The sequence below is a fragment of the Parasteatoda tepidariorum genome, chromosome 10, assembly GCF_043381705.1.
Source record: "Parasteatoda tepidariorum isolate YZ-2023 chromosome 10, CAS_Ptep_4.0, whole genome shotgun sequence".
In the NCBI taxonomy this organism is placed as follows: Eukaryota; Metazoa; Arthropoda; class Arachnida; order Araneae; family Theridiidae; genus Parasteatoda; species Parasteatoda tepidariorum.
The window spans coordinates 58,751,394-58,768,683 of NC_092213.1; the positions used below are offsets into that span (position 1 = coordinate 58,751,394).

At 27.2% G+C, this 17,290-nt stretch overlaps 1 protein-coding gene across 3 annotated transcripts in view; it reads right to left on the reverse strand.

The window, feature by feature from the left end:
* LOC107436126 (CAP-D2 condensin subunit) overlaps positions 1-17,290 on the reverse strand; it is a 53,217-nt gene that overhangs the window by 28,513 nt on the left and 7,414 nt on the right. For all 3 annotated transcript variants that reach the window (XM_071186777.1, XM_071186778.1, XM_071186779.1), the window contains 7 exons: positions 14,046-14,227; positions 13,064-13,212; positions 11,124-11,245; positions 6,096-6,219; positions 3,586-3,733; positions 2,815-2,937; positions 289-498 (listed from right to left, as the gene is read on the reverse strand). In XM_071186777.1, coding sequence (XP_071042878.1) covers positions 289-498; positions 2,815-2,937; positions 3,586-3,733; positions 6,096-6,219; positions 11,124-11,245; positions 13,064-13,212; positions 14,046-14,227 — 1,058 coding nt within the window. The remainder of the gene's footprint in view (positions 1-288; positions 499-2,814; positions 2,938-3,585; positions 3,734-6,095; positions 6,220-11,123; positions 11,246-13,063; positions 13,213-14,045; positions 14,228-17,290) is intronic.

The following is a 17,290-nucleotide window of genomic DNA, read 5'->3' on the forward strand; positions in this document are numbered from 1 at the left end:
ATAAAAACTAACAATTCAAGTCCATAACAGTGTTGGAAAGATTGATTTGAGTTTAATTATCAAACAAATAATGAATTGTATGTAGGAAAAAAATCATAACAAAAAATACAGTAATTATAAAAAAAGTAATAATAATAATAATAAATAAAAAAACATAACAGAATGTAATAATAACAGAAAGTAAAAGCTGTTCAAAGAAAAATTGCAAATCCATTTTTGACAAAAATTCTTCAAATAATTTTAACCTCTCATTTTCATTAACAATATTTTAAAATGGATTTTTTTTACCTGACAGGCAAATTGATTCACTTTGATAAACTGGGCTAAGAATGACATTGCATTTTTGCGAACATTGCTTGCTTTATCCCTCAGACGCTTTGATATTGATATTCCAATGCGATAAAGTTCAAAAGATGCCAGTGCTTTTTCATCCAGAAGCATTTTCAGGACTTGAATTGCCTTACTTCTAACAAAAGAGTTGGTATCTAAAAGATGAGTCTAGAAGGAAATAAACAGTTATGATACACATTTTATCATACATTGGCAAACTCTCACAATTAAAGATAACCTTTGAAAAATGGGACCTATCATGATATTACAGAAATATCAGAATCAATTTGAATAAAATTGATTGGAAAGTATAATCTTAAAAATAGAAAATAAATAGATACTTATTAATATTTCTTAAGGCACTACCTACAAAATAAAACATGTAATGGAGTCCTAAAAAACTCATTTTTCAGTTTATTAGAATATGTGAAGTTTTCTTTCACTTTTTCAACCAATTCCTTTTCGTGGAAACTAGTTTTTATAATTTTAACTTTTTATTATTGATCTGATATTCCACATGTTATTCAACAAGGAAATAGTGATAGATATGAAAAATTCATACCAAGTTCCCTAAATTTTTTGTATTTGAAAGATTAACATCATTTTAATATGACTAACAAGTAATTGACTTCAAAAGTAAAACAAGTACAGTAGAGCGCCAATTATCCGAACCCTTATTATTCGAACGTCCAATTATCCGAACTATGTCTGAATTCGTTTTTTTTTCAAGTTTAGAATACTTTTTAACCTCTTGACAATTTTTCTAAATTAAAAAGAATAAATAACATCCCCTATATCCGAAGACCATATTTAATTTACAACCTTTTTAGCAGTTTTCTTATAGCAGCCATACATACATGTATGGTGATACAGTTAAACCTACCTAATCCTTCACAACTGAAAATTATCTTCCACGAATGCGAGCTTCATTTTGATAGTCTACAATGGTTGGAATGCAGAAGGAGTTAATGAATAGATAAGTGCTGAGGGTAGTATTGGGGAATGGGTAGTTGTTACTTATATTTAATGATTAGTGATTACAGTGCTTGGAATAATAAATCTTGGAATAAAATTCTTAACAGAAAAACTGAAGTTTTTGAACCAGTAGATCTTTCGGATGAAGATGATGAAATTGTTGCTGAAATTTTGAATGAAAATCGGAACTCCACAGACGAAGAGGAAGACGTAAGTGATCAAGTTCAAGATAGTGGACCTTCTCATATAGAAGCATGCAATTCATTAGATATTGCAATGAATTGGCTAGAGCGTCAAAATGATGTTGATCCAGTTGAGTTGATTTATTTAAAAAGAATAAGGGATAGATGGGTGCTAAAAAAAAAAGCGCATCTTCCTTGAAACGAAATCTTTGCTGGATTTCTTTTGCAATGGAAAATAATTAAAAATGTGGCAAAATGAGTAATTGACGAAAAAAATTATAAAAAACTGAAATATGATAAAAATAATTCAAAATGAAAAACAGTTTTTAAAAAAGTTAATTAAAAATATTTAAAAATTGAAGGAAAAAAACTTTTAAACACGCCAAAGCTATTTTAGATAGTACTACCAGTCCTAAGCCTACAAAAGGTGCGAAGGGAAGTTAGTGCATAAATAATAATCGTGAACACTAGATTTTAAACAGTTTTCCAATTATCCGAACAATGTTCGGTCCCGAGCAGTTCGGATAATCGGCGCTCTACTGTATGTCTAATCTATTGCCACTTGGTCGAAAAAGCTTATCTAACTAGGTAAACCAAATTGCTTTATCACAAAAGATTTTTAAACCATGCACTGAAAGAGTAAATTACCGATATAGTTTACAGCCTTTTTCAGAGTAAAGGATTGTAACCATTTTGTATTGCATGTTTTGTTTATAACAATAAGTAAAGTTTTTGGAGTGAAATGAAATTTCTTACTAATTTGTACATATGAACTAGAAAGAAAATTTTTTTTTGTGTGGTTACATATAAAATTCACCAAATTTATATATTATTCAAAAATGGCTGTGCACCGGCTTAAACACTATACATAACTTTACGTTGAAGATTTCTATATAAATTTATTTTTAACAATACTTATAATGAAACAATAAGTTTTAATCAGTAGGCTTTTCAGTAACAATTCTTTTTTTATGTCTCATTTGGTAATTAAAATCAACCTTATGCAATTTGGTTGAATTTGTTTTTAAGCTAAAATTACAATTCTAAAAATTAATATTGGAAAAAAATTTTAAAAAAATAAATAAATGCAAATTTGGTTACATAGTTTGATGATATCTCTTTATTATCTAATCTCTTAATTAAATAATAGGGAGAAAACTAACAAAAGGTTATCAATTTTAAAATAAAACAGATTACATTTGAGCTTTAAAATAAAATATAATGATGCAAGAAATATATTTTAAATAAAATTATTTTCCAACACACTTATTATAATAAAATTAGGCAAGCAATATTTTAAAATCCAATTATTGTTCGATTTACTTACTTCAATTTTGTCTAGCAATTCTTCTCTAATATTTTTCTGTTTTTCATCAAGGTTTTCATTAGCTAAAATTTTATTCAGAAGAGTCCCCATAATTGACAAGGTGCAATTCCTCATAACATGAGACTATAATTATAAAAATATTTCTTTAAAAAAATGATAAATATTAAAGTAAGAAGTAATTAGTACTAAGTAGAATATTAAAAAGAGAAAAAAATACCTGTTAAAAGAATAAACTAATTTAAAAGCCCTTAATCTACGACAAGATGTTCGTTATCAATGTTTTTCGATTAACACAAAGAATTTAGAATCTCGAAAAAGGTATAATACCAATAACCATCATTTTAAAGTAAAGCATACAGGAATTAAGTGATAAATCAATCTGATTTTTAAGGCGTGCTAGTAAATATTGAAAGATACATCGCTTCATAATAGGAAAAGGCAACGACCATAACTAGTTTATCAAAATAATTATTAAACAAATACAGGACAGAACAATTAACACAAATGACAACTGCCTCATAAGCCTTCGCCTCACCTTTATTGCACAAAAAGTGTCAAGTTAAAACTGTTTTAGCTAGAAATTAACAGGTTATGAGGAGCATAATGAGATGCATGCACATAAAGCAAGGAAGTATGTTTCCTACAATAATAAAGACTAAATCATCCCCCTTATCAATATGAAACAAAAATGCTGAGGAAAAAATTTTTAGAAAAAGATTTTACAAGAAAAAATTATTTACTCAAGAAGAAAAAAAAAAAAAGAACTCTTACCTCCCATTCCAGAAACTGGAGAAGAGACCCAATGATATTTAAAACTTTATCAGGACATTTTTCACATATTGTTGTAAGAAATGTAGACAAAGAGTGGGCAGCAGTTAGATTTTGAGTTAAAGTTTTCATGTCTAGTAAAGTTGCCTCTCTAAAGTGAAAAAACAAACAAACTATTAAGTCAAAGTTAGATTCAAGTTGCATTTAAAAAAAAAAAAAAAAAAAAAATCATCTTTAAAAATTAGTAACTTTAAATTATTATTATAATAATAATGAAATACAAAGATATCTCATTAGTTATCTAATATTAAAATACATATGTACAATAATTTACTACAAATTTTCAAATAACTTTTTAATTTTTACCAGCCCTCTTTCTTATTTTTACGCAAGGATTGTAAGTTAATTATTTAATTGCAACTACCATTAATAACATTTTGTAAGCACTGACAAATTGTGATAATTTAAAATTAAAAGTCATTTTTCCTCTTATATACTTCCTAAATTACAATTTTTTTAAAAATTAATAATAATAAGTATTAATCAGATAAATTATATGCATTTAATGAATTTTTTTAAAAAGGATTCTAAAAAAGTTTCCCTCAAAGAAATAATGACTAGAAAGAATTTATTGATAATGTTACAATACAAAAATAATAAACAACTTTTTTCTATATTAAAGTTTATATGAATAACAAATATATAATATCAAAGCAAATTTATTCATTACATAAAATTAAGATTTTTCAAATAAATTTGAAAGTATTATAACTGGGTGTAATTTAAGAAATTTTATAAACTTAGACCATGCACTTAGTTAATCATATAGCAGGGATGGCGAACCAATGGCACGTGTGCCATTTATGGCACTCGACACAACATTTTGGGCACGCCCCCTATCACAATTAAGATATATGTAACAATTAAATTAAAATTCACGAAAAACAAAATAATAAGCAATTATTAATAAAAAAATTAACAATTAATGCTAAAAACAATTAATAACCATAAAAAACAAGCTAACAATAAATAACTAGCAAAAATAATTTAAGAGTCCTGCTTAAACTAACATCTTACAACCTAATATAAGTTATTTGCCATCTAATTTGCAACAACAGAAGTCACACTGATGTTACTTTAAGTTGAATTAAGTTGAACTGAGACATTGCAAAATGTATTTTATTTCAATGTAAATAAAGAGTTTTGAGATGATAGTGTATTATTATTTTCCCTATAATCACGAAGTCAAAATTATTTGACGGCACGTCTACGACCTCATTAAAATTTTTTTTTAGAAAAGTGGCACGTTGATGCATAAAGGTTCGCCACCCCTGTCATATAGCGTTAGAGAGAAATAGAGTATATAGTAGAGTCCCGATAGTTTCATTCTCGATTGTTCAAGTCTCCTAAAAGATCCGAGCTAGTAAAAAAAAAAAATCAGTTTTTCTCCCAAATAATGACCAACACAAACGCAACATGTGGAGCGATTATCGAGACTGGTTTTACAATTACTATGACTGTATGTTGAAAAACGAAATTACAGTTAGCGATCACATCATTGATTTGCTTCGGTTCAATCAGATAAGAGAAATTTCAAATTCCAAAAACACCACATGACAGCGGTAGATGAATGGTTATGTTTCCATTGTATTTTCGGCAGTTATTGGTTTTCACATGGATTTTAAATATCCCAATATATTTCACACAATATGGAAAATTCGAACCATGTGTTTCAGTATTTACTTTTTAAGGCAATAATTCTATCAAATTTTTGGCAGTTACTGCTAATGATTTCTCTTTAGCTTTTAAATCTGATATTTTTTATTACAACAACCTAATTTCCTATAGACGGCGATTTCGTTTATCTTTTTTTTTTTTTTTTGCATTTACTCGATCAATTTACAAAATGCGAAGGAAATAACTTGTGCCCTCCCCCAAAAACAAAATGTGAGAATATCAATTTATATCAGAATAAAAAATTATTACATGTTCAATTTAAAACAAATTATGCAGTTTTTTTTACAAACACAGCCCTTTTGTTATTTAAAATTAGTAAGTGGTAGTTAAAAACATCTTGCAGATAGATATTAGTGATAGTTTTGTGGCAGATAGCTCAAAAAAATTCTGCAACAGGGGACCAGATGCAGTAATATAAAGAATAATGTAACTTAATGTAATGTACCCTGATCCTATAATGTAAGAATTTTTTTTAAAATATAATATATTTTTCAATTAAATACTGAAATTAAAAAATTGCTTTGTTTCCATTTACTGAAATATTTATTAAATTTTATGTTTTCGATAATTAGAGTTTTTGAAAGTTTGAGGTTGGCTCAGTCTCGTCCACCTTGAATTATCGAGACTCTACTGCATTGATAGAAAAATAAACTAAATTATAGAGTAAACTGTTAAAAATTCCTATCTATTAATATTTAAAACAATAATTGATAATTAAGAATTTTTTAAACTAAAATACACTAAAAAAATTTATATTTAAATAAAAGACATTCTACCTGCATATATCTGAAACTAAGGTGTCAGCTGAACATTCTTGTACAAAATAGACAACAACTTCAGCCATGATATTAGGTAAATGTTCATAATCTTGAACAAGCTGAAGAATTCTAATACTGTAAGCTTTAAAAAAAATAATAATAATGTAAGCTTTAAAAATAAATAAATAAATAGATAAAAAAAACAGTAATAGGATAAATTTAAGCAGTGACCACTTCTGAGAGCTTTATATCTTTGATTGAGAGTCGTAAGTGGAATTTGCAAAAAGTAAGGGACTGAAGCATAGACATTTTTTGATTTCATGTTACATACAGGATTTTTTATGCAAAACTCCAGTTTTTTTACTGCATATAAAGACAAAGTTGGACTTTATTATTTTGTTTCAAAAATAATTCTACAAAGTACAGTCAAATTTTACAACTTATAAAGTCTATTGCTAAATTGCTTTGTAAATTATGATTTTCATGGTGTGTTATATCATTGGATAACTAATATAAAAACATTTATTCTAGGAATCAAACGTGAATTTGAATAATGTTGAATACATATATATATATATATATTTTAAGAATTAAAGAATTTTAAAGTTTTTTTGATTAGAGAACATAAATATTTGATTTAACAAAATGCAAGGATAGAACAGCAGCATAATAATTTTGGAGAGGAAAAAATGTGTTTTGGTGCATATAAATTATGTTTTTAGAGCAGAATGGAGCTAAAACTCTTTCGATTCAGAGTGCTCGCAAAATTAGATATTTGAGCACATACATGAACATTTTAAACACAGGGATGAGATTAGCCAAAAGGCAAAAAAGCTGAATTTCCACAATAGTAAATTTTACACAAGCACAACCCTTTAATAATAAATTTCAGACAGTTTAAGGTAATAAATAATGTGTTGACATACAATTGGTACTAATCTATTATTATATAAATGATTACATTGATACTTAACATTTAGTGAAAATAAAAATTACCAATTGAAAAAAAAAAGCTGGAAATTATATTTTTCCTCAGTTCACATAAGAGACAATTATTACTTGAAAAACTACCTGGTTTAGCAAATTAAAACTACTGAGAATATACATTAATATTTCATTTCTTTTAATAAATACTGTTATGTGATTTATAGCAAATATATCAGTAATATTACTTTTTAAATTATATTGGGAAAAAAAACTTTAACAATGGACCGAATCATTATGTTCATATTATAGTCTAATCTAACTAGAGCCCTCTGAAACATATCAATAACAGTGAAGTAGAAATATATAGTAACTCCTTAACATACAAAAATTGCTATTTTAGTTTGAAAAATTACATGACAATCAGCAACTGTTTAGATAATTGTTTTTTATTTGATAAGAATTTTGCATTTTATAGCATAAATAACAGCAATTATAAATAAAATTTTGATAATAAGTTAACTCTTTTTCCAAAAAAAAAAAAAAAATTAAATTAAATCCCTTTTTAAGTGATTGCTTATGTTTGCTATATTTAGTCGTTAGTCCATCTTCAAACATCTTGTGAGTGACAAATCCTATTTTTTCTTCTTTGCAAGCACAAAATGTAAGTTTTGAATATATTCCCTTCCAGTTTCCTGATGTTGTAACACTTACATATACTAATAATCGTAGTTAGAAAAACAGTCATCTTTATAGTAACTAATTTAAAAAATTTTACTTCTTACAAGAATCCCGATAGTTGATAGTAAAATTGCGTGAATATGAATAACAATTATGGATTTTGAAATCACATGAATATGAAACTAGATATATGATTTTGAAAATGAGAAAATACAAACTGGGATATAGAACTTTTAAAACGCGTAAATACAAATCACGATTCATAATTTTTAGATCGCGTAAATACGAATCACGATGCGGAATTTTTAGATTGCATAAATAAGAATTATGAATTTTTAGAGTGCGTGAATGCGAATCCCAATGCCTTATATTAAAATAACGTATAAATACGAAAATCAATGTTTGATATTATAAACCGCATGAGCAAATCAAGACATTGAATTTTAAACTTGCGTGAATATGAATCGCTACATAGGTTTTTAAAAAGGCGTAAATACGAATCACAATATCGGATTTTTAAATCTCGTAAATAACAATCGCAACGTACAATACTCAAATCACGTGATTCAGAATCGCAACACGCAATTACGATAAGCTATGTTTGATATTAAAATCGTGTGAATGAGATCGAGATATTAGCAGATTCCAGGCTTGGGACCTCTAAAAGGCTTGTCAGAAGCAGCGTCGTTTGAACTACAAAAATCGGATCTATCTGGAGGGCGGGTAAAAAATTCCGAAAATCTTATTTGCTGTGAGTAAACGGAGAAAAAACAGCTAAAATAAGTAAAAATGAGAAAGGTTTGGTAGCTATGCAGTTTGAATTTTCTGTTTCTCTTTGAAAATCGGTAAATTTTCTAAAAAAGCGGAATACTTATAAAAAAAATGAAATTTTTAGAAAAATCTGAATTTTTGACAAAAAAGCTGAAATTCAAGTGATAAATGTGAAAAAAGCGGAAATCCGCTAAAAAGCGGAAAAATCTCATCCCTGTAAACAGTGTTGCCAGGTGTCGATAACCGTTCACCCCCAGATGGTGTTGTAAAATCCCCTAAAATTTTTTTAAAAAACCGCAAAATTTTTAACTTTATGCACAAGTATTAAAAAATAGTACAAAAGTTAAATAATGTATAGAAAATTCATATCGAACACGCGAAATAGCATCAACTGTAGAAATGTTTATGTGCTTTTAACTCAACTTAACAACATTTACAAAATGCTAACTTACTTCTTCCAGTCACCGATGTTAACCACTCTACAAAAAAATTTAAGTTTAATTTGAAATAATGTGCTGATAATTCAATAAAAGGATGAACAATTGTACTATTAATTTAGCTTTAAATTGCTTTTCGTGTTCTCAATCTTTCTTGTTCTTTTGTACGTACTTCTTTTTTTCTTTTTTCTTAGGCATTATTTTTAAATCATGCACATTAAGAATTTTAAATAATTTGAATTCAAATTCACCAGGTTGATCAAACTAAGTAATAACTGACTACATTCAACAAAAGGGTTAAGTTCTAAAATTAAAACTTAATCCTTTTGTTTTGGTTTAACATATTGATTTTCATATTACCATCTCACACATTCAGTTATGAAATTTGATATAAGAACGTAACCAAAATGAAACTAGTAAAATTCACAAATAGCCCTAAAACAAACCCCTAAAAACAAATTCCCCTAAAATACCCACTGAAGATAAAAAATCCCCCTAAGTTTAGGGGGAAAACCCCTAATCTGGCAACACTGATTTTAAACCATATTTGACAGAGCCTAAAAAAATGCATTATTAAATAAAAAATATGTAATAGATACACAACAAATAATTATTTAAATAAGCAAATAATTACTTTTCACAATTTATTGCTACAGACTTGAGTCATATTTAAATAAATATGCATTTTAAACAATGGACTTGATTTATTTATGCCGATTCCATATTAATTCCTTGTCATTTATAGATTTTTTTGTTGACCCCTTCCACATGGCATTTGCAATTTCAATATTTTTAATACAATGTTAGAATGGCAACAGTGATTCTGCTATACCTTTCAAACTATGGGTTTTAGGATTCAGGACTTTCATATTTATGGGTTTTTTATTGCTTAAAGCAGGTCTCTAATTAAAATATGAATTTTCTACCTCTTTATTCATCTATCAATATCAGAGATGCCAACTGTTATGGACACAACAAAATATTTAAAAAAAACAAACAATAAAGAGCTACAAACTAAAATCTTCAGATTTTATGACTATTTGCCAGCTTTTTAAAAGGCTTAAGACTTCTTAACTCGAATAAAGTGGCACATTACATAGGCCTTTAAAATACTTAAAAGTAGTGGTGAGTAAAAACCCTATAAATCGAATTTATTAAAAGAAGAATCATACAACAAGCTACCATTTGAAAATATTTATACACTGTCCGGAGCAAATTGGCATCTCTGCAATATCCACATTCATAATTCTTCTTCTTGATAGAAAAAACAAAAAAATTATGAAAGAAGAGTTTTGGTCAATTGAGGCGTTTAATTGGGACTGATCAAATACCTGTATCAAGTAAAAAAAGCGGCGTTAATTGATACAATAGAAAAAATTAAAGAAGATAGAAAAGAGATAGATAAGAAACAGATTTTTGTTCATATGTATATAACGTTTGATTATAATTTTATCGACAAACATTTATTGGTGCACTATTTTTTAGCCCCAGTAAGAGAATTACAAGCTCTAAAAGACTATGGTTCATGTTCTCCCCAACAATCTATGGCATATTAGACATTACATTGCTTAGGCGGAATCACTGAACAAGTGGAATTCTTTATTTAAGTTATAGCCTCTTGACATCCTCTATTCAATTGAGGAAAAAACACACCTAACAAAACACGTTAATCGATATTTAGATGAAAAATTAAAATTACTTGCTGTTTTGGAGCCCCAAAGCTGATTTTTACATGCAAATTTGGCACAAAATTCGGAGCAGCTTGGAGCAATTTTGAGAAAAAGGGATTTTTGAGTTAAGGAAGCAGAAATTTTATTTTGGAGCAATTTGAGCAGCTGTTCTAAGCATGCATTATGTGAAAAAATTGAGGTCAAGAAAACTTGTTCTTTTGCTATAAAAAATCTTAAAGTACATTGGCTAAAAAAAATTTTTTTTAAAGGCCATAAACAAAAAAAAAAATATATATATATAGTCCTTTTTAACATATGAGCCACCATTTCTTAGCTAAATTGAGTCAAATTTCTAAATGGCCCCTTAATAGTAGTTTTCGTCCAAATTTTCAGAAAAAAATCATTTTAGCTCTTTCTTATCAAGAACTTATTTTACAAAAAATTTCGCATAAATCTGTGTTATGTTGGTACCAAGTTTTTATTTTGATCTATTGCACCTGGGACAAGCCTTTTTAATGAGATGTTGAATAAAATATTTAAGTAGCAAAAGTTTATTATCCTACCTAAACCAGTTCGGTTTTCAATAAGAATCGTTCCTAAAAATCGAAATATTTCCATCTTGACACTTTTATCTCGTGCCACATCAGCATTTTCTAGAAGCTTGAAGAACACATTTGTAACAAAACTAAAATCAACAAGAATAAAACAAAAGTTTTTTCTTTTAAATTTTGAAAAAAAAAATTTAATAAATAAATAAATACTAATAAACCATGCAACTGAAATCATAAAAGTAATAATAAAAATAAATAAATAAAAATATTTAAAACAAACTCAGGCCTACAAAATTAAAGTAGAGATAAAATAATTAACTAAAATTTTCAAATAATCTAAGAATCAAAAAAACTTATTCATTTAACATCTAAAAAAAAAAAAAAAAAAAAAAAAACCTGACTGATTTTTTTCTTCACTAAGACTTTGTCTTTATTATATAACCTAAAAACCTTGTACATTTGTAATAAATTTTAACATTTGGGAATTATTTGCACAGGACAAAAAAGTCCCACCTAAAAGTTTTTTTTAAAAAATAATTAAAGGACTATAGTGCTGATTACAATCCTACCTATCCCTTAATGAAGTAACAAATCAAACATTTAATTTCATAATTTTCTACAGTGATATTTTCCCATGGAAGAAAGGATTTCCTTTACCTGCCTTTTTCCTAAGGAACTTGGTACAAAAAGTAAGCATAAAATCCTATTGAAGTGATGCCAATTTTTTTAACTAGCTGTCAGTAATTAGAAGTACAACACAGAAATATACAGTTAGGGTTTACAAAATCAAACTAGAGCAATCTTATAAAACTCAAACTAGATCATTGTATATACTACTTATTCTATACAAGTACATAATATTAATAAACTTATGCATCAATTTAAAAATTTAACACTTAGGCAAAGGTGCCAAATTAAAAAATATACAATACTGAAATTTTATGCTTCATTATAAAGTCAAATTGATTACTTGGAATTGAGGTTTTACTTTTCGGTTAAATTAGAACTAGCTTAGATTGCCTTTTTCATTTAAACCACAAAAAATTTTTATCCACAGAATTCCAGTTCAGATTAGTTTATGTTCTTTTGCTTTTCTATAAGAAGAGAAAAATAAAATTTCAATTCTTATAGTTGGGTAAACCAAACTTTTGTCACCAAATTGAAAACTCTTAAATGCAACTTTGCTTTGTGAAAGAACCAATAAAGCTATAACTAGAAGAGACTGAATAATCATTTGATGAAGGTTTAATGAACCTTATAACAAGTCTCATTAGTAAATCTTCAACCACCTTACTCAAATAGTGAATCTATTTTTTTTCCTAGTTGGAGAAAAGTAAAACAATGCAAAAAAAGGGACATAAATTTCACAATAGCAGTTTTCGCACACACACACACACACACACATATATATGCATACTTTACTTTTATAAATTGGAACAACTCATTCTTAAAAATAAAATTTTCCAGAAAGCGATTTAAAAAAACTGTTTATATTAAAAAGATTAGTGCTGTCATTGTCACCATGGTTTAAAATTTTTTTTGCCATGCACAATTATCACGCATAGTTCTTAACACAAACACTCAAGAAATATATATGGAACACTCTGATAAGAAAATGCTTTTGACCTCCTTTTTTGTTTTTTTTTTTGTTTTTTCATGATCCACTTTAGCAAAAATTTATTAGCAGAATTTTAAATTTTCTGCAAACACATAATCTTATGTAAGGAGATTAAAAGAATCCAGGTTTTTCATTTTTTAAACTAGTAATTAGTTTTAAAGTAATTAAATTCAACAGTTTTGATTTTGTCTTTTATCTATAAACTAAATTATATAATTATGAGATGTTACCTAATAAGAATTCTATTTGAATTTTAATCTGAACATAAGAAATTTTTATGTTCCTTTTAAAACAAAATTCACTAAATAGTGAAAGGATTTATATTTGAACATACTTTATTAACTCATGTTCAATAATAGGTGGAGACCAAAGCTTTTTAATAGGCAATCTGAATAACTTTTTAATAATCACGAGGAATTTCACACGTTCTTCAGGCCATTCTTTAGATTCAAAATCATCAACAGATGCCTTTTTTCTTCTTCCCTAAAAATATACAAAGAAAATGATTAATTTTTAACCAGATATTTTATTCTCATAAGTGTTTGTACTTCTTTCTTTTGATGACGGCAATTAGCCATTTTTTAAGTAAAAACAGTGATACTTAGAATGATTGAATTAACTGAATGAACAGAACTTTGAATGAGTAAATTAAATTGACAATGCAAGTTAAATATTTTAATATATAAAAGGGGCAAGAAGGTGGAGAGCTCCATAGATGACATTTCTCTGGAGCTATAAAGTTTCCTATGCTCTAGGTCTCTTTTAAAATTAATGTTTTAAAAGTGTTTTAATATATCAAGATTAGCACTATATTAAATATTACAAAAAGTTTTAAAACTTTTAATAAGAAATTATTACTTTATAACTAATGGATCAACAAACCAGCCTCAACAGCAGTTAAAAATTTTTTAAAGCTTTTAGTAAGAAAATTGATTAGTAAGAAAACAATGAAAATAAATATTAACTAAAGTTTTTATTAGGATGGTTTAAACAAATTCCTTAGTGCTCTCAGTCGATGTAAAATATTTTTTAGAAAGCATAACTCAAAATCATTAAAAAAAATAAAATAAACTTGATTTAAATTATTAAAATTTTAAACTTATAAAGAACAGTTTTTGTAAAATATTAAAAAAAATCATTATGTTCAAAAATTTATGAAGTCAAATTAAATTGACTTTTTGCAGTGCAATCACATATCATTAAAAAATATATTTTGAGCTAGATAAAATATTTGCACCTAAGTAATAAACTTATAGAACGGGGGGTTAAGCTTAAAGTTTTAGAAAGTTTAAAGATAAAACTTTTTTAAAACGTACTTTTACAATATTTGCAGCAATAGTCTTTTTCAAAATCTCTTCTTCGTATACATTTGTTAATTGACAAAGTAAGTAAATACACATCTTCAATATATTTCGGTTAGTAAAACACAAATCCTGGTCTAATTCCTCATCTTCATCTTCCAGCAAGCTTTCGAGTGACTTAAACATCTTTTCAGCAACTGAAATTAATTCATTTCTACTTCAATTTAAAAACCAAGGAATTAAAGAACTTATTATTTAGCTATACATATTGTTTTCTACAACATATTTTTTTTAACTCCATGTTATTTAACAGTACAAAGTAAGGAGAGTAGTGTGAAGCTGGTAAATTTCGGTACAATTTTATTCTGGGATTCAATGCTTAAATGGGTTAAAAATAAAATTTATTGAGAAAAACATATATTTCTTTTTTATATGAGAATCTATTAGTTCTTGGTTGCATTTGAACATATATGTATAAAAATTTATTATTCGAGTAATAAAATATTATCATTAAACAAACCAAGGCTCGAAAAAACTCAGAAATTTTACCCGTCCCCGAGGACGGCTTGTCCAACAATGTACCCGTCCACCTTTGAAACTAACCCGTCGCTTCTAAATAAATAAAAATATAATTTTCTTTAATTTATTACAATTATTTATATAAATTGCACAATGAATTAGTAGTTACTAGGATTACAAATACTAGGAATACATTATACAGTAATAAAAGAAATACTAGGCTACTAATAGTAAAACCTAGTATTTCTATTATGAAATAATTTATTTCTTTGATGAAATAATTTAAATAACAAAAGTTAAGTTATCTGTCAATTGTCATGTCAATTTATGGTACTGCGTTTTTTTAAATGAATCAAATATGGCGTTTGCCAGTTCCACAATCAAGCCAATGATTTACAGAGGTTTCTGCACAGTAATCTGAAAGAGGTTTTTCATTTAGGTAGATGTTCATAAATAGGTTTAACGCTTCTTGTTTAAGACCAGTAAGTAATGTGTTTTTTTGTAAGTTCATTGCTGAAAAGCCCCTTTCAACCACTGCAAAACTCCCAGACAGAGAAAACATCAATTCTACCATGCGCAGTATGCTGCTGTATTTCGAGATTAGAGGGTCATTTTAGAAGTGAGGAGCGAGACTCTTGTAAGATAACAAGAATTGAAAATGTATCACGAACATTAAAGGGAAAATGGCCGTCCGTGCGGACGCAGGATTCGAGAAATTTGTTGTCTGCGGGAAATTTTTGACAGCCGAGGACGGGCGGTTTTTTGAGCCCTGAAACAAACTCAAACAACATATTGCATGCAAACTAACGTTATAAATTATATCTGACATAAAAAAAAAGAAAAGGAAACGAAACAAACAAAACAACACTAAATATCTTTGAGATCTTGGTACACATATTTATTTGAAAAATGTTAAATGTTGAGATGTAAAGTAAGTTGACAAATTTACATTGCACGAAAAATAATATCAGAGTTTCCTAGTTAATTAAAAAGAAAAACTAAAAACCTAGTTAATTATTCAACTCTTTTGCTCTCCTTATATTTTAACTATTAAATATCATAAAAAAAAATTTTCCCTCACTTATAAAGTCAAATTTGAGATTCATAATATTTCAGATGGATGACATAATTATTTGAGTAGAAACAATGCACATGTACTAAGAACATGTTCGGCTAAAAATGCAAAACAAAATTTGATGAGGAGTTTTTCAGTGTGCAAAAAGAAACGGAATAAACAAATTGGGTAAATGTTAAGTTGAGACTCATTCCCTCATTTAAATTTAGATAGTTAAATTATTTTCTAAAAATCTAGATGGTGATTTAATTTCTTATTATGCAATAGTTTAAGAATAAATATTTTTATTTCAATTTTATTTACGGACATGAACTTCAAGAGCAAATTTTCTCAATATCACAGAGTGAAAAAAATGACACTTTTCTGAGGTCTTAATGTTTTTAAAGACTACTAAAAAAATTTGTTTTACATAGTTATTTTTTAAAGCAGTTAAAGACTGACATATACTTAAGCAGGGTTCCCACTCAATTTCAATGAAAATCCAAACTATATTTTATCTATATCATGCAATTATTCATAAGACAACTTTGATTTCTTATTTGTAATGTCAAATATTAGATTTTGTGAACAAAGAAACATTGAATGAGGATAGAAGCATAAAAGTTTCACTAAAATGTGAAATTTTTACAACAAATAATTGTAATAGAAGTTAGAATTATTTAACTCTAATCTCAATAACTGATTACTGTTACTGACAATTCTGAAACTGGTTATTTTCCAGATTCAATGTAGAAATTTTCCAGTTTTTTAAATTTCAATTTTCCCTGTCTACTCCTTACTTTCAAGAGGCAAAAAAAAATTCCCTGACAATTCCAGGTTTTCCCTGTTCTCCCTGACCCGTGGGAGCAGTGTTAAATATATTCACTAAAATTATTATTTTAAACTTGCTATTAACTAAAATTATTCCTGCACCATTCCCTCACTTTAACAAAAACTTATAATGTTAGTCTTTTTTAAAAAAATATTAAGATGATTTTTACGTTCCTCTTGCTTAGTACTTTTCCCAATATCTAATTACAAAAAATTAGAAATTTCTGACAATTTTTTTTTAAATTCATGGGACACCTAGTCTTTACTGATTGAAAGAATAGTTTCAAATCTTGGCCTTCACCTACAGATGTGAACATATTTTCCACACAGTTTCATTTATTCCACTTTGGTTCTACTCCTTTCACTCTTATCTTCTATATCTCAGAAATTAGTAGATCATCCATCATCTACTTGTGCTAGGATTAGTTAAAACACAATAAGTGTCATTTGTCAGCTAAAAGTTGATGAAATTTAAAAAAAATAAATATTTGAATTTTGCACTTAAACTTGTTTTTCTTGCCTAAACTTGTTACTGTTTTTATTATTTTAAATGTTATTTTTCTTCAAATTTTTTTTTTTAAATTCAGGAGAGCATTTTTTCTTAATTTCATATGTGTTACTCTTTTTCATAGTTATAAAACATCGTTCATCAAAGTTTCTTAGCCGATCCAGAAAACCAGGAAAGTCAGACATCCAGGATAGTGATGGTCCTGAGCATCTCGGATAATTTGTCATCTACTGTATTATGATTTTTTACACATTGAAGTGTTTTCAGTGTCTACCTCCAAGTCATTGAAGTTGACATTGTCTGATCGTTATCATCTTTTACTACAAAGCTAACTATAAGAAATTATAT